Genomic DNA, 23,601 nt, shown 5'->3' with positions numbered 1-23,601 from the left:
ACACACACACACACACACACACACACACACACACACGTACAAATATTCCTAACCTAGAATTGCCAAGAAGTACTTTGATTAAAGAACAAATATTTCTTGGATTAAGTAAGATATGATGTGGTACAGTAATAGAATTTTTGGTGTAAAAAAGATTAAATATTTTGTACTAATATTGTCCTGATTCCTACAAATAAAAGTTTAAGAAATATAACATAGAACTAACATTTTTTCAATCTGTATATAAAAAAACATAAAATGCATCATGTTCAAGACTCTCATAATGGAGAAGGTTTAGTTATAGTAACATTTTATTACTAAAGATTCTTACCAAAGGTAGAAATAATAAATATAGGACAGGGGCGCCTAGGTGGCTCAGTCAGTTAAGCGTCCAACTTCGGCTCAGGTCATGATCTCACAGTTTGTGNCCCACGTCGGGCTCTGTGCGGACAGCTAGCTCAGAGCCTGGAGCCTGCTTCAGATTCTGTGTCTCCCTCTCTCTCTGACCCTCCCCTGCTCACGCTGTCTCTCTCTCTGTCAGAAATTAAATAAATAAATAAATAAATAAATAAATAAATAAATGACAGAGATGCATTGCCTTCCTTGTCAAACATTAAGGAGAGCTAAAATGCTTCCACAGAATACTGTTTCTTCATAGGGAAAATGGGGACAATCATATATCTACCTCTTAGCTTTGCGGGAAGACTAAATTAAACAATGTATATTGCAAAGGCCAACACTCAGAGTCTGGCATTAATTAGTGCTGATAAATAGTGTTTTCCCTCCTCTCCTGGAGCCCAGGACTTAGTGATATGAGGGCATACACAACCACAGCCTTTTGCTTAAGCAAAAGGGGTCTGAGATACAAGTCTGGAAAGAAGACACAGAGTTGGGGCTTAGCCCGTATTCACAGTGTTTACCACTACCTCATCATGTACCTGCAGAGCAGCCTTAAGAAGAGCAGAACTTTGATCAACAAAGTCCCAACCAGGCAAACTCTGTAATTGCAGAGGGCAATTAACTACATGAGCCCTGAGCTCTGTGGAAACTGACAGTCCTATAATTTGTGAATGTGCAAAAGGGAGAATAATATTATTATTTGTGCACATTATTATCCCACAATGTATGCACAGGTAGGACATGTACTCCTAGATATCTTAATCAAATAAATAATACTATGGTTGCAAAGGAACGTATAATTTTTAAATACTAGATTGGGAAGTGATTAAAGCAAAATTGCAAAACTGAAAATTGAAAGAAAAATAGTTCCTTGGTTTCGGGGGGAAAAATAATAAGAATAAAAAAGATCTGGATTATTTACAGATTAGATTTTATTTTATTTACATTCTTCTAGTTGTGGGTCATGTAGAAACCAGGTTCCTCTGTGAGTCTTATATTCAAGAAGGCCTTTTCTTCTGAGTAATCTGTCTCCCTGTACACCAGCTAAGCTATCTCTATATAGCCATTACTTTACCCAGGATCATGGATTGGCTATGTCTCATTAGTGAAACAGTAGGTATTAAATATTCCTTCTTTGTAGCAAGTACATTTAAGAGATGTTGGAGTTTTAAAAGATAAGTGTTTCCAGAAAAATACCATGTTTTCCAATGGTTTCTTCATCATCATCCCCATTGACAGTTTCAGAAAAGCATAGCATTTCAGAAAAGAAATTTACAGACTAGAATAATCTTTGGCCATGAGGAAAGAATGTTTTTATAGCTCTATTAAATATCTTTTTAAAAAAACTTTTTGAATAATCTCTATGCATAGCATGAGGCTTGAACTTATAACCCTGAAATCAAGAGTCATATGCTCTACCAACTAAGCCAGCCAGGCACCCATTATAGCTCCCTTAAATATTGTAATGAATACATTTGGGGTTATTATTTTTCTATAACATCTTCTGTTGATGCTAGTTTCCAAAAGTTTAGTACTCTATTCCTCTGAACTGACAAATAACGTAGGGTCTCTAAAGGTTTTCCTTATTTCCATTGTTGGTGAATTGCCATTTGTAATTTTTTTAAGATTGAATCCTTTGATTCTTTATAACTTAGGTAATATTTTTTTTTACAAATAGTTTATTGTCATGTTAGTTTCCATATAACACCCAGTGCTCATCCCCACAAGTGCCGCTCTCTGTGCCCACCTCCTCCTTCCCCCCCATAACTTAGGTAGTATTTTGACAGATTGGTCTCATAGAATGATTTAGAACCTTAAAAAAGACATTTATTAGCACGTTAGCATGAATTTCTCCCTATGACTGTCAAATCAATACAATAAGAATATTCAAACCAATGTCAAATCATTCCTGAACACATTTATTGATAGCACACATTTCAGTTTGGAACTAAAAGGTCACTATGTCAGTTCCTGAACCTATAATTTCAACATTACTTAAGACCATGCTGGAAAACATAGCCACTCTTTCCTTAAAAACTTTCAGAGAAAGTTGTAATATTTCCTTCAGAAGTGCAGTTGAGACTCTCACAACTAATGTCCATGCATTCATGGCAACAAAAAAAAGGGATATTGACACGGGCTAAATCATTGGTAAAACTGTCTACTCCAGCTATGAGGACATATAACTGCAAAATCAGCTAGGCAAAAAAGGAAGAAAGGAAGGAAAGGGCATTATAAGACTGATTGAATTGGGCTGCCTGGGTAACTCAGTTGGTTAAGAATCTGACTTCAACTCATCATGATCTCATGGTTTGTAGGTTCAAGCCCCACATCGGAGTCTGTGCTGACAACTCAGAACCTGGAGCCTGCTTCAGATTCTGTGCCTCTGTCTCCCCCTCTCCCCCTCCTCCACTCATACTCTGTCTGTCTGTCTGTCTCTCTCTCTCTCAGAAATGAATAAATGTTTTAAAACTTTCAACAAAAAACTGATTTGATTATTTGCTCATTTAGCAAATATCTACAAATAGATTGAGTGAATAAGTAAATGCAAGGTGTCTATGATTGCTAGACACTGCATATCACATATCCTGGATGTATGGCAGGCAGGAAGAACATGGTTCCTGCTCTCATAACACTTACAGTCTAGCAGGAGAGAAACACATTTTTAAAAAATTACATAAATAAATAAATATCTAATTGAATTTCAATGACAATGCTGTTGATGAGTGTTCTGATTTTCATACCAGTTTTTTGGGTTTTATTTATTTTTCTTTGTTTTGTTGTTGTTGTTATTGTTTTCCATAAGAGGACTAAAACACCCAGAAATAGTTTTTCAAGTGCAAAAGCTGGAAATAACGTCTTCTCTGAGAATCTCCCTCCTGTGATGTGGGCTCATTATCTCATTCTCTAGGTGGAAGTGGAAAGTAGTTGTGTCCTGTTGACTCTACCTTCTACCTTTCGCATACAATTAGGTGCCATGGCTTCATGATTTTATCATCCAAATATATTTTAAATTCATGCCCTCTTCTCCATTTCTGTATCTAAAAACATACTACTAGTTCGGTACTCTACCCAAAGTGTTTTACTAGACTCCAAAATAACAAACAGAATAGGAGATAGGAAAGTAGGAAAGGACCCAATAGATAATTCTTTAGATGGGAAAACTTAGGCTCCGAAAGACAAATTTCTTACCCAAGACCCCACCATTCAGCCTAGCCACAGCCATGTCATTAATTTTTCTTTAGAGCAGCAAATATGGAAGCCATGGAACACTATTCACTGTCTGCTTGCAGTCATGCCCAGCCTCTTCTTCCTTGCTAGAAAATCCCCTTTCCCATGATAGGAACCAAAAATGACAAATACTCGTTTGCTAGGGATGGTCATGTGACCCAGTTATGGGCACCAAGATGGAAAGAGAAGTCTCTGGCTGGTTTTTGAGAGAGTTTTCTTCCAAAATAAAGAGAAATCAAGAACAGCTGCCAACCCAACCCCCTTTCTTCCTGTCCTCGGACCTGAACAACAGTAGCCTAAGGACAAAAAGCCAATAGCTGAAGATCAGAAGGATGCAAAGCACATGGGACCCTCACCTACAAGCGCTGAGCCAGGCTTGAACCTGCCTACTTGAAGACCTCTTATTATGAGAGATTGTTTGAAGTCTTTACTCTGTATAGCACCATGTCAAGTGTTCTGTTACTTGCAGCTGAGTGCATCCTGGATGGTCACTGCTTTATTTCTTTATATTCCAACTACCCCTCTAACTCTACAGGAGCAAGGAAATGACCTACTTTTTTCATTGTATATTCCCAGTTCCTAGAACAGAGCCTGGCACAATATCAGCACTTGAAAAATATTTGTTGAATGAATGAATGCCCCAAAAATCTTCATTGGCTCTCCACTTCTATAGAATAAAGTCCAAAGGTTTAACCTGGCATTCAAGGCCCTTTCTGATCTGGCCCCAATCTATCTTTCCAGCCTTGTCTTTTACTTTCATGCATGCTACATCTCAGGAAAACTGAACTACTTCTTGTCCTCCCAAACACCCCCTGAGCTTCTTGATGCAGGGCTGTGACTCACAGTGGCCAGTCTGTGCAATAGGCTCCTTTCCTTCTTCCACCTCAATAGTTTTCTCTCATTCTTCAAGCTCTAGCTCTTCTCCCATAGGGCTTCCTCTGATACTTTCCAGGTACAAATATCTTTTCTATGTTCCTTTTTCTTCTATGCCATTTATCACTTTTAAACATTCATGATAATTATTTGGTGTGCTCATCTCAATTAGATTATGAGCTCCTTGGGGATAGAAAATCCACCCTCCCAAGAAACAAACACAAAGCTTTGTTCCAGCAGTACCTAGTACATTTTTCTTTGTGAGTAGGAGAATGAACAACATTAAAGGGAACCCATTTAAAAAATAATTTGGACCCAGGGGTTGGTGCTGACTTTCACGGAAGCAAAGGTCTGAATGAATTGCAGGAGGGGAGAGGAGGGCAAGGGACTTGTTGGAAGTGTCAGGAGCAAGCACTGATGCTTTGTCTCCTGCCCATGACAGCAAAGTTCTTAATGGAAGATGATCCCAATCAATAGAGCCAGACAGCTGATTTATATAATGGAATCAAGCTGAAGCAGTGGTCTTGCTCGGCAGAGTGATGTGAAAGGGAAAAGGCTACTAGAGGAGAATAACCAAGGGACTCCACAAGTACAGCTGCTGGTGTTCAGAAACGTGTTCCCCATCAGCAAACCACAGGAGAGCTCCAGAGAGCAGCCTGCTTCAGCCTGGATGCTGAGGAGGGACCGTAGGGCGAGGGTTGCCGCTGGATTTTGGCTGCCGCTGCTGCTGTCGCTGGGCACACACCGCAGTGAGGGGTCTGACCGCGCAGACTGCTCTGCGGAGCCTGGGTCTGGTCAGGAATGAGAAGTTAAGAGAGCAAGGGCTGGGAGGAGCAAACCCAAACAAGGAATCTAGGGAGCAAAAGGAGAGAAAGGGTGATCTTGAGCCAAGACATCAGGCCAAGTGGACCTGGAGGAAATGTCATCATTGGTAAAGGAGGACTTGGAGAAGAAACTGTTTAAGCCACTCTCCCAGAATCTGTACGAGTTTATTGAAATTGAATTCTCCGTCCAGGACAGGTATTACCTCTGTGTGTCAGGTAATCTGTTCTTTCTGTTATCACTTCAAAATGTAAATAACCGCAAGATGCGTGGGTGGTAGAGGGACATTTCTGTGTTTGTTTTCCTGTATAATAACAGCACGTGTATCTTCTGATGGTAGAGCTTAACTACACCAAGTTTAGGAATTTGGATTCCACAGAATTTTATCTTCGGTGCTAAAATGGGAGACAGAAAAAGAATATCGTATCAATAATATTTTGATTAATTGTTCAGAATGAAACTGGATTTGTATTTTCCTGATTGGATTACTTTGTCTCCAGTCTTTTAATTCACTTGCATGGTATGCAATCTTAATGTGTAAGAGCTCATCTTAAAAAATTCAACAGAGAGCTTTCTGTATATTTTTTAAAACACTGGAGAATTGAGTTATACAGCTCTATTTCCAACCAGTCTGGACAGCTAGGATTCTCCTTTTTTGTGCTAGGAAAAGAAAAAGACCTTAATTTTTCTTCCTGGTAGTTTATTTTGAAAAGAGAAAGGATTTTTAAAAAAATCCTTTCTCTTCTAGGAAGTATGCCCACAGAAACAGTGCTCTAATTGTAGAAATTAGCTCATGAAGCTGTAACTTTAAGAATAAGGGGCTGCTCTCTAAACCATTTAAAATATAGATTTTCCACTATACTTTTAAAATTCACAAAAGTTGTCCAAATGTGGGAAGAGGCTTTTGCACTTAATTATGATTTGCTTAACCTGTAATGAGTATGCTGAATTTAGACAGAATTGCTCACGCCATTATCGAACATAATATACAGCATTCCCTTTTCCCAATCCATGCCTTTTAATACCTTTCAGGGGCTTAGGAGGAAAGAGCTCAGAAACTTTAAATGTTCATTATGGACTTTCTTTTTTAAGGCACACACCTCAGCGTTTTCAAAAACAACTTATAATTCTCTTCCTGATAATTGCCTCAGAAGGACTCTCTAAAGTTGTCAAGATGCAATACTGTAAAGGAAGTAGACCAGATATAAATAAAGTGCTAAGAATTTTTTTAATTCTATCATTCCTAATAAAAACAATATTTACTCAGTAATAAGGGTACTAATATTTATCTAATGCTTTTCTTAGCATATGTTGCTGTATAAATACAAAGTATGAGGACTTGGAATATCAGCAAGGTAAAAATTTAATTGGCCAGGAAAAAGAAAGAAATCAAATTATGGGGAAAAAAGTCAAGTGAAATAATTTTAGAAACTGTATCATAACCATGAAATCTCAATATCTTAAAGTATTTTGACTTATTATACTAGAGAAGATGCTTATTCTGACATCAATATTTAATAATTATATTTCTTCTGTGATCCTCCTTATAAAGTTCATTACCCATCATGTGACATTAGCATACATGAATTTTTAAAGTGAACTTGTAAAAATAAAATAATCATATCAGTGTATATATCTAACTTATGAAATATATCTTAATTCCTCCCTGCAACCATATAATAAACTGAACTTGTTCAATGTGGCATGAAAAAAAGTCCCCTCAAATTAAACTTTTGGAAATGGATAGTGACTCTTCTTTCTGTTGTCCTTGAGTTCTAGGAAAAATACTGTGGGCTGGGTTTACCTGCTGTTTTTTGTTTTTTTTTTTTTTTTAATAAATGACATGAATCCTTTTAACAAGGATCAGAAGGTCAAGGGGTTAGCATTGTTAACATGGGTGAAGGCACCCTCTTTGGGGTTCAATTTTCTTATCTAGAAAATAAACAAGTAGAGGAGGTGATCACTTTCATTGGTAAAATTCAATGACTCTCCTCTGTAAGAAGAAAAAAAAACCACCACAAGGTGATCTCAGATATGAAGAGAAACAATATTGTGATGTTTCATATAAAAATTAACATTATTAGCCATGTTTGTTCACTAATTTTTCATAACTCTCCTCTATATCACATCATTCAATTTGAGAGTACTTTCCCTAAATGTAATATCTGTTTATGACCATTTCAAATACATGTAGGCAGAATGGTAATTTAAAGTGATGCCAATGTGATGATTGATAGACTTTAATCTTTGACACTGCTTTACTCAGAAAATTTCTATAGACATGAATCAAACAGGCCATATCATAATTACTGAGGCAGGTAAGTCAAGATCTTGGCTACCTTCACAGAGTAGAAAGACTCAAAGTTATAATTTTCTCTTTATGTCCTACAATCTAGTAGTTCTAAATTAGCAAGAGTTGAAGGCTAGAGTAGCTGAATTCCGTCATGCGTTTTCAAACTAAAGAAGATATGTTTCAGTAATCTACATTTTCTCTGTATCTGATCAGAATTTCTTTTGCAGGGGTCTCGAAACCAGATGATTGTGACTTACTGTTATCTTAATACTTTACCTAATTGTTGTAAAAAATCAGATGCCATGAACCCAATCTCCCTCTCTGTATTTTGCCAGGATTCACATTGAGGATTTCCTGGCATCTCAGAGTTTGCAAGGTCATTTCTCCTTGGGATAAGCTTCCCCTAGCCTAGAACATCATTATCCACATCAGTTAAAAGCAGCATCTTCTTATGGAGGAGGGAGGAACCTATTATATGCGGGCACTAGAAAGGGATAAGTCACTTGTGCAATGGTGAGTGCAAATGAATTAAAGAAATTCTGAAGGACTTGAAATAGCATATAGAGCATTCGCCATAATTGGGTGGGAAGGGCATGGTAGAATGGACCTTGGAATGCTTGGGATAAGTCAGATCTGATATAAAACCTGACTCTACTTTGCCCACCTGCCAGCTGTGAAATTTGGGGAAAGATAATTAACCTCTCTGGCCTCAGTGTTGACATCTCTGAAATGGAAATAATAACACCTACAAATGCACATAGTGCTCTCCTATTAAATCCTAACTAGGGAAAAACAAACATGATTGATAAATTATTTTCCAAAGAAACAAAATAAGGTAGGGTTAAATTTTTTAAATATACAGAAAAATATATTTACTGTGAAAAACATATGCTGAAACATAGTTATATAGTGTATACTATAAATAAATACTTCAATAAAAATAAAATATACACTAAACATGTATAAGTATTGCATTTACTATATAATGAAGACTTTATATATTATATTATATGTTTTATAGATAAAAATTATATTTGTATTCAGATACAGGTTATTTTAAGTATTCTCATATATTTAGAAAAACATTTTTCATTCATAAATACTAATTTGAAAATAAATGGCATTTTCTAGAATTATGAAAACAGTGTGTATAAATTCTGCATACATATTGCATTTTAATGTCAGAACAGAACTCTGTGAACCAGAGAATCTAACAATTTTGTCAAGCCATTTACAATAATAATGGTAACAATTAGAGTGCTAAATAAGAATAAATTAACAAGAAAAAACAAAATATTAGAGACTGGGTGGCTTATAAACAACATTTATTTCTCACAGTACTAAAACTGGGAAGTTTAAGATCATGGCACCAGTAGATTCAGTATCTGGTGAGGACCCACTTCCTTAGAGACCTCCATCTTCCCCTGTAACCTTACATGGTAGACAGGGCAAGGGATCTTTCTGGAGTCTTTTTGAAAGTGTGCTAATGCCAAATCACCTCCCAACATTTCTGTCTCCTAATACCATCATCTTCAGGGTTAGGATTCCAAAAATAAATTTGGGTGGGGGGAGACACAAACATTCAATCTACAGTACTCAGTAGAGCCCCAAAAATACTTTTATTAAAATATTCCTAGAAAAAAATTATTTGAAAATTACTTTTTTAATAAAATCAGTAATAGTATTCTCAAGAAACCCAAGACATCATCGATATATTGAAACATTTTCACTGAGACTTCCTATCTTTCATATCTTCCAGTAGATTTTCTCTATTATTTAATTTCAGTGGGAAAATTATGTGATACTAGGACTGTAAAATAACAGTCATTTGTTTATTTAAAGCATTTTTGTGCACCTTATTCATGAACTACTGTTTTTCCTCTATCCTGTAAAATTGTGTTGGTTCAATTAGCCAACATTCTTTCCATTTAGCTTTATAAATTAAAGTGACTGCTTTATCACGGTAATAGAGGCAGTTATTAATGGAAGTGTTTACTTTGAAATTAAAAGGGAAAATAAATGGTTGGTGTGAAGTTAAGATTGTAATTCTGAAAATGCTAAACTGGAATATTAATAGTGGAACAAGTTATTCTGAAATTCTCTGGGTCTCTAGATATTACTCACTAAATCATAAGTATATAATGGCATCTCTGATGTTACTAAAACCAACTCTCTAACTTTTTGACTATATAAACACATTTCTGTTTTGGGACAATGTGATAAGTTTCCACTTTGCCACTGCATTACTATGGATATGGACATTTAATTTTGGCTGGCAGCAGAGGACAGGCATGGAAATTAGGGATAGGGTTCACTCCAGCCTGAGTAGACTTCTTTGACTCTTGGCTGAAGAAAGTTCTTGGAGCCTCCTTGACTCCAGAGGAGGCTACTTTTGCCAAATTAAGGAGTCTGTACTGTCTCTGTGCTGCCTCATTGTATCAAAGGATTAAGTTTTAAAGCTGCTTGTTTTCTTAGTTTGTTGTTGGTGGGACAGTAACCATTAATGTAAGAAAACTTGATAACTGGTAGATCCTACCTTCTTAACATCTCTTTTCATCCTTTATAGAACTGCCCAAGAAAACTTTCTAGAATTTAAAGCTCAGCCCATTTACCTAAAATCCTTGACATCCTTCCCCCCAAGTTTCCCCTCCACATACATAGTTCTCAGATTAACATTCAAACTCCTTAGCTTAGCCTTCTAGACCCTTCAGGAACTCCCTCCTGCCTAACCTGCTTCCCTCACCACCTATCCACCCTCACACTTTATGTCAATAATACCAAATATCTATCATGGACTCAAAAGGGCAAAGTATTTCATGCTTTTGTACACATGCTGTTCTATAACTCCTTCTACCCCTTTATTCATTCTTCTAACTCCCACTGCCTTGTACAACTCAGATTAACCCCTTCAAGAAACTCTCCCTGACCCCACCTGTCAGATGGAGATGTCCCTTCTTGATTTTTGTATATTACCTGGTCCATGCTTCATTCACGGCACTGTGATCATGCGTTTTCTTTCTAAAGCCCCTACTCCCTGTAATCTCTGTGAGAGCAGGAATGGTGCCTTATGGGAATTCATTTTTTCCCATGCCTAGAACAGGGCTTTGCACAAAAGGGGCACTCAAATATTTATCAAAATAATGAAATGCATCAGTAACCCTATAGGTATTGGCTAGTTGTCATAACCTGTAGATGAGGCAGTGGAATTTGCTTCAAATTACATTTTCGTATAGTATCCAGTCATTTCTCCCCATAAGCATCCTCTCCCACACTCTAAATAGCAAGTGAGATAGCTAGCCAGAACAAGAACATTGTCCTTTGGTCTGAGGTAGAGCCTTTGTCTGAACAGATACAACGTGTTCCTGGTAGAAGGAACTGCCTCCAGGATCTTGTCCTTAATAAGTATGACAGAATCACTCTACCTCCACTTCAACGCACCATGCTAATAGCTTCTTTTCTAGCCCTTTCCTCTTCCCAAAGCTAACATCTAGATCAGTGGAAATGGACCTTTCTAGAATTGGAGAAATGTACATGGGCAGAAACCCAACAATTTTTGCACACAATTTCAATTTTTTAATACTAGGTTTAGATCTTCTGATCTGGGTCCTGTCCAGGACATGCCCCTCAATCACTCCCTTTGTCCCCCAAAATACACAATCCCTCCTCTCCCAAACTCTTGGAATATGTTCTCTAAATCATAGCCTTTAGTCTCTTCCTGTTTCTTGTTTTAACCCTACCTAACCCGGGAACTGGCACATAGTACGCACTCAAGACTTAGTGCATGAAGGAGACCCCTGCAGGTTGTCTCTGCCCTCACCATCCAGAGAAACTGCTCTCAGGAAAGAAATCAATGATATTCCCCAAGGCAGATTCTGTGCCAGGTCTGAACTCTGCTTTACCCAAGAAAGTGACTTCACAGGATGGTCTCCAATTTTTTCAATTCTCTGTCCTCATGATTTTCATAGCATTGCCATTGCTGGGCTTCTCTCTTTGCACATCATCTTCTCAGATCTCTGTGCTGGAACCTTTTTATTCTCTGCTCTGTCTTACCTCTTTGCTCTTTTCCCTATAAACTTGGTCTTGGAAACCTGTCCACGCAGAAAAATTCCAAGTCTGTATCTCTATTCCTAAACTACAAACTTCCAGGGCACCCGGGTGGCTCAGTCAGTTAAGCATCTGATTCTTGATTCAACTAAGGTCATGATCTCAGGGTTCATGAGTTTGAGCCCCGCATCAGGCTCAGCACTGACAGTGCTGGCAGTGCTTGGGATTCTCTCTCCCTCTCTGTCTCTCCCCTACTCATGTGTGTGCTCTCTCTCACTCTCAAAAATAAATAAATTAAGTTAAATTAAAAAATAAAGATGCAACCTAAACTATAATCTTCTATCTCCTTCTTTTCTGAGATAGTTTATGGACATCTCATCTGTATGTCCAAAACTAAACTCATTATTCTGCCCGACCAGCTCACTCTCCATACTTTCCTATTTTGGTTTCCATCTGGTGTTGTCAAAGCCTCGTTTGAAATCTTACTTGGATTTGCCATATCTGTTTCCATTGCCTACATCCTATGCCTGGATTACAAAAGCTCTTACACAAAATGAAGTGCTTTAACAATTACAGTTACTGCAAACCAGACACTATCTATGTCATTTATATACTTTATGTTAAATCTTTACACCCTATGAGTTTGTAGAGCTCTGATGTCCACTTTCCAACATGAGCAAATGGAGGTTTTATCTCTCCAGACATGAAGTTATTTACTCAGCCGTTTACCACTTAACAGTGGTAAGGAGTGGCATCATGATTTGCATCAAAAACATCTAAAGCCAGAGCCCACTAAGTCTCGATGCCTTTTCCAGGGACCTCTAGTCCCTCTTTCTTTTCTTCTTCAATGTATTTTGTGCATTGCTGCTTCCAAAAAAATACTCCTTTAATGGGGCACCACTGTACTAGCCTCCTATTCAAGGAAGAAAGAGACTTATGAATATGTGTAACTGTATGAGCTTTCACTGAACACCTGACAGAGTGCCATCTTCTTAGATTTGTCAACCCGCTCAGACTCCCTCTCTAGAGGACTGAACTACTCAGCAGCTCTAAACTCAACTGGTTCCCTTAATTTCAGTATCACTTGCACCTTCAGAGGAAAATGACTCCCTTCCCCAGCCCGAATTCTGGAGCTCTCGCTATGCAGACCAGCGTCACAATCCTTCCACCAGGCAGAGGATTCAGACACCACAAGTCCTCAGTGGTTTCTGTCCCTTTTCAAATCCAGAGGCTTTCAAAACATTTTCACAATCTTCTCAGCCTCATTAATCCTATTGCCCACCATATCCTAATACCAACCAGTCTATACAGTCCACTTTCTCTAACCCTACCTGGTGATGTTCAGTTTCTATTGTTCATTCATTTCCTCATGCTGTCCTTCGCCTGTAAACGTCTTCAAACATCATCTCTGCCTTCCCAAACAGGACCAATTTTAAATCCTATATCAAATTCTATTTCTCCCATAACTATAGTTATTGTTTGTATATAAACCATAACTATAATTATATAGTATATATGCTATATTTAGTATATAGTTATACAGTTATAGTTTTTCCCTTAACTATTCCAATCCTCTCCCTTCTCAGAACTCCTGTTGAACATATATAGTCTGCTGTACGTTGCTTATCTATTATTAGGATTATTTCATAATGTATGGCTTTATACTTACGTAACTAGGAGGGCATGCCAAAGTGGCACTTTCCAGAACCAAAAAAGAGTTCCTTAAATATAAATTCCAGTTTCAGTCTTAGAGGACAGAACCAGCTTGCAACCTTCTAAGATGTCTAAGTGACATCCATCTTGAAAGAAGTTTTTAGATATTCAATTTCCACTGCCACTTCTTTATAATATACGTGTATACTTGGGGCATCCGGGTGGCTCACTTGGCTAAGCATCTGACTCTTGATTTTGGCTCAGGTCATAATCTCACAGTTCATGAATTCCAGCCTGGTGGTGGGTTCTGCAGTGACAGCGTGGAGCCTGCTTGGGATTCTCTCTCTCTTTTTCTCTCTCTCCCTGTCTCTCCCTCTCTCTGCCCCTCCCCTGCTCACTCACTCTCTCTCTCTCAAAATAAATAAATAAACTTTTTTAAAAGTTTAAAAATAATATACTTGTATACCATTCTAATATATATTTTCTGTGCCTCATGTGTGTTGACAGTCCAGAGGGCAGGGATCATATCTCATACTTGCATCCCTCTGGCATCTGTGATAATTCTATCAGGTAAGTAGCAGGTACTCTGTAAATACTCCTTTATTAACCAATTGATAATTTTCAGTTCGGGAGTTCTAACATCAAATGTTGATTCTTCTGATGTATTGTTATGAGACCAAAGACAATGTTTTTAAGGCCAAGAAAGGAGTTCCTACATTTTTTTCCATAATAAAATAAGCAATGATTTTCTCATACCTTTCAAAGTATAATACTGAAATTTCTATCTTAATGGCACATTTTGAATGCTAAAATTTGGAGACATGCTAGAGAAGACTAAAAATCTCAAACAGTACCAAACAGGTCAACTGTAGCCAAGATACCAGCACTTCTCCATCAAAAGTCTCACATCAACTTTTTTCCCACTGCAACTTTAAAAGAAAAGATACAAAGTAGTATTCGTATGGTCACTTTCAACATTGTGCTGCTGTGTGAGCTGAACTGTTTGCTTTCCCGACCTCACTCTCTCTATTGTCATAAATTAAAATTCCAATTTGTTCTGGTAAATACTTTGGCACTGACTGTATGTTAAAGCAAAGCCTCTTATTTCTTGCCAGGAGTCGAACCCTATTGTCTACCACAAAGCTCAGAGCTGAAAGCACATAGCTCAGTGCTCCATCTGACAGATATTACCACTGGAAGTCACAGCAGTGTGTAGGCACAACTGTAGCAAAAATTAAGTTAATGTATGGAACAAATTAGGGGGCATACTCATGAAGGCTCAGATACATCAGGGTTCATAATTGGGGTGCAGATAGAAGTTAGGCTCAAACTCATATGAAAAAGAGATAGATAAATACCAAATAGTATAGAAAGTATAACGATGAATAATTTATTGTCTTCTAAGAGTTTATGTAAACCAAGTGTTATTTTTTCTGTCCTACAGTGACCAAAAATGAAGAAGTAAAAATAATTATGGTGAAACACTACAGAATAGGTTTAGATGAAAAATACGAAGTAACAAAAAAGTGGTCTTTGAACGATCTGCAGATGATTGATGGAAAAGAAGCAGATACTGTAAGTGTTATGTTTTGTAAGGGAGATGTGGAATCAATATGCTAGAAATCTTTATGTTCAATATCCTCCTTCATATTCTTGGCATGTACTAAGTGTTAAGATGACATATTGCTCTTAAGTGGCATAGGTTATTCAGCTGGGATAATCTACTGGGTTTTTTATTCTGTTTTTCTGAGTTTAAGTTTGAATTTTTGTCTATTAAATTTAAAAGCACCTTTCCCAAGGGCTTGTTAACAGGTTAAACACAATTCTGCCCGTCAATCCTGAAATTTTAAATGTTTGATCGTTCCACCCCCACTCTCTCCCCTCCCCAAGTTCCTCCATTAAATTTTGGGGGCTCCTTTCTCATCTTCTTGAAACTACTGTCAGTTAGCCACTTGATCCTCCAGAAAAACCAGTAACTCTTAGAAATCCTACAACCTTAGAGTTGAAAGGGGGAGGGGAAATGGTGTATATGCCAGTCTTTCCACTTGACCACTTGATAAGTGGTTTCCTATCAGTCTTTCCTTGAACTCTTCCACTGATGGGGAACACATCAATTTCTGATTGCCATACTTATTTCCAAATCTCCTACTATGTTTAACCAACATCCGCTTCACTCTAACATCCACCCATCAGTCCTAGTTTTACGATTTGGAGCCATGTAGAAAAAAATCAGATCCTCCTTTTACATAGCAGCCTTTCCAATATTTGAAGATGATTATGTTTCCTTAAGTTTTCCCTTTTCTAGGTTAAGTGTTATTTTTTTCTTTAAATAACTTTCATATGAAAATCAAATAAGATAATATGACAGGACAATACAAATGTTAAGAGGTAGTAGCATTGCTTTTATTTTTCCCCCATGCCATTGCTTCAGCACCCTTCACTACACTGTTTTCTATCCTCTGAAATGCTTCAGCTTTCCCAGAATTAAATACAATACTTTAGAATTAGTGCAACTAGTTTCTATTTCCTTTCATCTGAATTCTTTATTTCTATTAAACACTAACCTGAAACCTCAGTTCTTTTGTGAATGAATTACCATTTGACCTGATCTGCCATACCCTCTACTTACATAGAATAAAATTTAAATAAGGGCCCTTGGTGATCTGGCCCCTTTATTTCTGGTCATTCCCTGTTAAACTGTATATATCCACAGTGCTTAACTACTGACGCATGAGGTTTATTATGCCCAGTCACCTCCATCTTTCACCCCACTTCCAGATCCCCATTGGGTAAAGTCCCACTCCTGTTTCCCTGCCCCCACTGCATTGTGGAGGTAAATGTGTTACCGACATAATTCTACAAACTGCAATTGTTGACTTACTCTATGTCCCCTCTAGATAGAAACCTCCTAAAAAACTGTGACCATTACTTTTGTTTTTTGTTCTTTATCTTTTATTGTAGACTTCTGCTTGGTAGATATTAACTCAATAAGACTATTGAGTGCAATAGTCTTATTGCACTCAATAAGACTATGTGTTTTTGTTGGATCATTTAGAATTTAAGCTTATTTATTCTTAATCCTAGTAAATACCACATCCTTAGTTTGGCCTATTGTTCCTACGTATCAAATCTTTAAATATTTTTATTTTTTAATATTCACTACAGTATGATGCAGATTTAATGAGCATGACATTTGGGACTTCTTTCAAGTCAATAATAGACATAATGAAGCAAGCAGAGCTAAGTGCCATCTGGGTAACCTCTAGGTAATTAAAGGTTACTATTACCGCCACTTGTAGTACCGCTACCTGCTGCCATCTCATATTTAATAAACTCATCAGATGCCAGGAACCACATGAAGGTCTTTTCATATACAATTTCACATAATCATCACAAAACCCCAATGAATTAGATCCTATTATTACATCCAATTTTTAGATGAGGAAAATGAAACTTAAAGAGATTAATTGACTTGCCCAAGGTCACAAAGCTACTCAGTGTTTTGTGGGTGGAGGCAGACTTTACCCGGAAATCTATTACTATGTCTTCTTGGACTGCTTGTTTGACATTTCTACATATTCATATATTCATTCATTCATTCATTGAGAATTTGTAGTATCCCAGGCTCTGCTGGGTTTGAAGATACAGTGGTGAAATAGACAGACATAAGCACTTAATTCTGCCTTACTTACTTACTTACTTATTTACTTAATTATCTAGTCTGAATTCCTGAATTTTGCCCTTATGATCTTTACTGAAATCAATATATGTTATCTGTTATTACCTTGACATTACCTAGGAATCAATCCTATTTTTAAAATTTGGTGTGTTTGGCATAACTTCTTGGCAAAAGCATGTTGGATTTCATTGCTTTTTTTCTTAAGTACTCACCTAGCATTTTTCTGGTAATACATTCTACCTAAAAGTTCAACACTTAGGAAATAGTTAAGTATATTTTGCATATCAGTAGCTGGAATGTCACACAGACATTAAAAATCATGTTTCCACATGAATGCCTCTGAATACAATTGTTCACCACTGAATAAGCTGTTGTTGTTTTCTTATTTATTTATTCTTAAGAGAGACAGGGTGTGAGTGGGGGAGAAGCAGAGAGAGAGGGAGACATAGAAACCAAAGAAGGCTCCAGGCTCTGAGCTGTCAGCACACAGCCCTACACAGGGCCTGAGCTCACAAACCACAAGATCATGACCCAAGCTGAAGTCCAACACTTAACTGACTGAGCCATCCTGGTGCCCCAAAATAAGTTTTTTAAAAGTCAGTGTAATACAAAACTTTTCTCTCTNAACCATGAGATCATGACCTGAGCCGAAGTCGGATGCTTAACCCACTGAGCCACCCAGGCGCCCCTCTCTTTTTCTTTTTTAAAAAAATTTTTGTTAACATTTATTTTTATTTTTGAGAGTGCATGCATGTGAACACATGCATGGGGGGGGGAAGGCAGTGGATCCGAAGCAGACTTTGCACTGTGAATTGTGAACACAGAGCCTGATGTGGGGCTTGAACTCAGGAACCTTGAAATCAAGACCTGACCTGAAATGCAGTCGGCCATGTAACCGAGTTACCTAGGCACCCCAATACAAAATTGTCTTATATTATTATCTCTTTTTGCATATTTAGAATATTGCATATTATTGAAAACTGAAATCTGAACCTTAAATTTGAATACAAAAAAACACATATAGATATATGTATGTGTGCATGTATGTGTATATATGAAAGATACCAGCACTTTAACAATAATTATCTCTGTGTGATAGGATTACATATTTTAAAATTATTGTTTCTTCTTTATACCTTTATATAGGTGCCAAAATTTCTATACTGCATTGAATTTTATCAGAAATTAATGTCAAGTTCACTAATCCAGTTTCAGGAATTAACCATTCCTGCCTCATTTTTTTGTTCCTTTTCCTTTTCTTATCTTTCTCTCAAGTTCTCAAATATTGCTGATGTCATAATGACAAACTACAAGCTTGGTCAGTGCCTGGGGTTGTATTCAGCAAGGCTGTCAACTTAGATTCCCTGGAAGCAGCTCGCTGTGCTCTATTTTCTCCTCATGTCCTGGCCTTAATTCCATCCTAACCTTGATTCTTCCCTTTCCCATTGAAGATGGGATCTTTTGAACTAGATACTTGAGTGTTTCTAATTTTCTCATTAGTTTAGGACCTCAAATTACTGAACTGCCAGAAAAAAAAACAACACTATAATATACAAAGAGCAGTTTTTTTAAAGATGAAATGAAAATATCCCAGTTGTTCTGGGAGTTTCTACTTCTCTCTCTTGAAATTGAATCCTCAGGAGTCAGGATTTATTATATTTTTCTCAATAGCAACGATACAGCTTTAAATAGAACAATTTTGAGCCAGAGAGTTGTCAACTTTAAAATGGAATGGAATTGAAATTGAAGTCAATTTATAAAGCAGAAATCAAAAGGACTGGGGATTTGGAGAGTGATGTGGCGTAACAGGAGAGAGGATGGCATAATAAAACCTGGGGCTGGATTGACTGAGATCTTGGTTCTTATTCTGGCTCTGCCAACAACTACATGTGTGACCTGGGCTTCACTTCTCTGGAAACTATTATCTCAGCTATAAACAAGAGATCACTGAGTGGTCTATGAGACCCCCTTTCAGCTCTAAGATTCTATGGAAAGAAAGAACAAGAGAAGTAAGGGAGAGAGAAAGACGGAAGGAGGGACTTGTAATCTATGTACATGCCTGCTTAGGCTTCAATTATTAGGCTAAAGGAGAAAAGTAATTTCCTCTGAGTATCTTAAAAGCATAATGGATACTTTCTACAAGATAAGGAGTAAATGTTTTAGTGAGAAAACTATACAAAGAGCATGATTAGTATTTGATAATGGAATGGGTGTGATTTCCTTTTATTGAGATTTCCTGCAGAAGTGTCTTTCAAGCTGCAACTATGACAGCCAAGAAAAGTTTTGCAAGATGTGACTAAGGGGAATGATGCATTTAAAATCACATCGCTTTTGTACATTCTTTTTTAAAACTATTGTTTGGGGGGGTTGTTTTTAAATTAATGGTATAGGGGTGACTGGTGACTCAGTTGGTTAAGCATCTGACTTTGGCTCAGGTCATGATATCACAGTTTGTGAGTTCAAGCCCCGTTTCAGGCTCTGTGCTGACAGCTGGGGCCTGAAGCTGCTTTGGATTCTGTGTCTCCCTCTCTCTCTGCCCCTCCCCCACTCACACTCTTGTCTCTCTCTCTCTCAAAAATAAATATTAAAAAATATTTTGTTTTTTATACCGTCTTTACCATTTTAAAAAACTAATGGTATAAAGCAAGGTGATATTAACACCAATATCACAATGGGGGGGGCAGATTTGGGAAAGAGAAAGCCCTTATTATGCAGTTTGTATTAATCTTACGTAAACAGCATAGTAACCCTTTCTTAAATGAGCAAAAATGTGAAGGTCAGATCAGGTAAGCACTTTGTCCATGGTTACATCAGGGACTCAAAATGGTTATCTAACTTCAAAACTCATATTCTTTCTCCTGACTCCTGCAAGAATTTTCTTATTTTACAAGAGAAATTGCCAAAATATAAGTTGTTTGTATATAATATTTAGATACTACATGGGAACTAATTATTAATACTCTGCTTTGGTTTCTCTCTACCTCCTTGTCATTCAAAGCAATGTTTACCTCCACTTCTCTTTTTATCGGACTACTTCAAATCAGTTCAACTCACGTTTATTGAGAACTTAGTAGTTGTCATGGATAAGTACAAAGATAAATAATTCAAAATCTCTGCCCTAAAAAAAAAAAGAGAGCTTAGGCAGGTAATGAATATGAAAACACTTCATAAACTGAAAATCACTTTATAAATACAAGGTTATGCTGTTACTACTTTTAGTAACAGTGGAAATTATTATTTTAACATATAGGACTCAGATCAGTTTTGATATCCACTTTTTCTCAAGACACCTCCAATGGAAGTGTAGCGACAATCCAGAGGCAGTCAATCAATAGAGGCAGTCTTGAGTAATTTGACAAATGATTTAAATGGTCAAATCATTTGGTTTCAGCCAAATGATTTAAAGATCCTTGCTATTAACTTCAAAGCTAATTCCTTACTATTAACTTTAAAGTCAGCAGGTTTGTGACATGTAGCATGCTGAAGGCTACTCTTGCCATCTTGTATTTCCCCCTTCTACCATTGTAATGGCACAAGGGACCAACCTCCTAGTAAAGAAGAGGAGGAAGCTTTTCTCTCCTTCAGAAGCTTTTTCTATCTCTATCCACCCTCTCAAATTCACTACCCTGGGAAGACTTGATAGCAGCGCCTTCTCAGACATGTTTTATTTGGAAAATTGAAAAATCACAGATGCATCCAAAGTAATCTTTCATACTGTTGTTCTTTTTAGAAGCAATATGTTTAAAGCAGGTAGCTTTGGAAATCTCATTTATACATTTTAGAAATATGTTTGATATTGATTCTTTACGATCAATAAGCATGTACAAGAGAATATGAGAAGCCCCTCCCCCCCCAGGAAATCTAGCTACTTTCCTGGCTACAAACAAAACCATGTCTCTCTTTTTCTTCTAGGACAATCCATTTTTTGATCTGCACTTCAAGAAAGTGTACAGTTTGGAAGCATATAGTTGTGCTTCTAAATATGCCTTTGCTCGAACTGTGAATAGGCTGAATCATGCATATCTTAAAAAGGACTTACAGATTGTGAACTTTGATTCTACTTACATTAATGATGATTCCATTTGGTCCTCCAACAATAAGGATTGCTTGGTTCTTATGAGAATATGCTTTTATGCTTTCAATCTAGTATGCTTGTCCCTGTGTCCCCTGCCACTCTGAAGATATATACTATGTTCCTTCATCATTATTCTATGAAAATGGTTCCCTAGGAAATATTGATAGTTATGATTTTGTTTTTCCCTTCCTCAGTGACTACTATTTATATGAAAATAAAATGATGCTTTGTGAATTGCAGTGGGATGTGTCTTAATGCAATCATTCAACAATTGGGACTTTTACCTGTGTGTTGCTTGGTAACTTTGGAAGGAGTTGGATGGTTTTGCCTACACCTCTATTCTACTAAAAAGTATCAAGAAGTATCTTGAAAGGCCTAAATAAATGCAAAGATATTCGTATTCATGGATAAGAAAAGTTAATGTTGTAAAGATGTCTATACTACCCAAAGCAACTACAGATTCAATGCAATTTCTGTTAAAATTCCAACAGCTTTTTTTAGCAGAAATGGGAAAGTCGATCCTCAAAATCATGGAATTGCAAGAAGGCTCGAATAGCCAAACAATCTTGAAACAGGAATACAAAGCTGAAGGGCTTAGACCTCCCAATTTCAAAATTTATTACAAAGCTACAAAACATTATGGAACTGGCATAAGGATAGCCATATAGACTATAGAATATATGGGTAGGATAGGATAGAAGTGAGAATTCAGAAATAATCCAAACATCTATGGTCAACTGATTTTTGACAAGAGTGCCAAATTTATTCAAAGAGGAAAGAATAATCTCTTCAACAAATGGTGCTGGACAACTGGATATCCCAAAGCAAGGAATGAAGCCCCTATTTTACACCATACACAAAAATCAACTTAAAATGGGTTAAAGACTTCAATGTGACACCTGACACCATAAAATTCCTAGAAGAAAATATAGGATTAAATCTTTAGGACCTTGGATTTAGCAATGGATTCTTACTATATCAAAAGTATGAGTAATAGAAGAAAAAAATTGACTGGACTCATCAAAATTGCTTTTATGTCAAAGGACATTATCAAGAAAATGAAAAACAAATCTATAAAGTGGGAGAAAATATTTGCAAATCATATACCTGATAAGAGTTTAATACCCATAATATAAAAATAATTCCTACAACTCATTATCAAAAAGACAAACAACCCAACTTAAAATGGCTTGAACAGGCCTTTCTTCAAAGAAAATATACAATAAGCACAAGAAAAGATACTCAACATCATTAATTACAGCGAAACACAAACTAAAACCACAATGAGATACTACTTCATGCCTACTAGGATGACTTTCAAAACAGTAACAGAAAATAACAAGTATTGATAAAGATGTGGAGGATTGGTGCCCTCAATGTAAAGTGTACATTTTTACACTGCTTGTGTGAATGTAAAGTGGTACAGTCACTGTGGAAAACAGTTTCATATTTCATCAAAAAGCTAACACAGAATTACCAAATGACCCAGCAATTTCACTCCTAGGTATATACTCAAAGGAACTGAAAGCAGGGGCTTGAATAGATGTTTATACCACAGTGTTCATTGCAGCATTATTCATAACAGTCAAAAGATGGAAACAACCCAAGTATCTATCAACAGATGAATGGAGACAATAAATGTGGTCTATGCATTGAGTGAAATATTATTCTCCCGTAAAAAGCATTGATGTTCTGGGACACCAGAAGATGTTGAAAATGTGCTAAGTGAAATATCAGACACTAAAGAACAAATATTGTTTGATTCTATTTATATGAAATATCTAGAATAGGCAAATTTAGAAATAGAAAGTAGGTAGGAGTTACCAGGGGCTGGGCGGAGCCCAAAATGGGGAGTTGTTGCTGAATGGAACAGAGTTTTTTGGATAAAGAAAAAGGTTTGGAAATAGATGGTGGTGATGGCTGCACAACACTGTGTGTGTAATTATGCTGAATTGTACATCAATAAGGTAAATGTAATGTTATATATATTTTACCATAATTTAAAAAATAATGTAATATGCTATAAGTCATTGAATTGTACACTTTAAACACATGAATTGTATGTAAATTATATCTCAATAAAGCTGTTAAAAAAAAAAGGACTACCTTTGGTCTACTAGAAGAAAACATGATTTAATTTTTTTTTNGAAAACATGATTTAATTTTATATGAACTGAGAGTGGGAAAAACTGCTAGTTGTCACATCCAGAAATAATAAAGAAAAAGTGATTAATTTCACTACATACATATAAGACGACTTTGCCTGAAAAAAACTATAAATAATCAAATAACAAATTATTTTTTTAAAAAAATACAAATAATAACAATATACTAATAGTTTTCATGAATAAGTTTCTTCTAAACTTGAGGGATTAAAAAGATCAATTCAATTTCCTAAAAAATTAGGAAATGAGGGCACCTGCATGGCTCAGTTGGTTAAGTGTCTGAGTCTTGGTTTTGGCTCAGTTCATGATCTCACAGTTTGTGAGTTCAAACCCCACATTGGGCTCCATGCTGACAGGGCAGAGCCTGCTT

General features: G+C 36.7%; 1 protein-coding gene across 1 annotated transcript; it reads left to right on the top strand.

The window, feature by feature from the left end:
- The first annotated feature begins 5,419 nt into the window (after positions 1-5,419).
- Positions 5,420-21,170, top strand: EXOC1L (exocyst complex component 1 like). The gene is made up of 3 exons (XM_077757696.1): positions 5,420-5,540; positions 14,757-14,887; positions 20,904-21,170. Exons 1-3 carry the CDS (start codon positions 5,420-5,422, stop codon positions 21,168-21,170), a joined length of 519 nt encoding a protein of 172 aa, XP_077613822.1.
- The last annotated feature ends 2,431 nt before the right edge of the window (positions 21,171-23,601 follow it).

This window comes from Crocuta crocuta, unplaced genomic scaffold (genome assembly GCF_008692635.1).
Source record: "Crocuta crocuta isolate KB4526 unplaced genomic scaffold, BGI_CrCroc_1.0 scaffold282, whole genome shotgun sequence".
Lineage (NCBI taxonomy): Eukaryota > Metazoa > Chordata > Mammalia > Carnivora > Hyaenidae > Crocuta > Crocuta crocuta.
The sequence above is the reverse complement of the archived record's forward strand: the minus strand, read 5'-3'. Positions and strand labels throughout refer to the sequence as shown.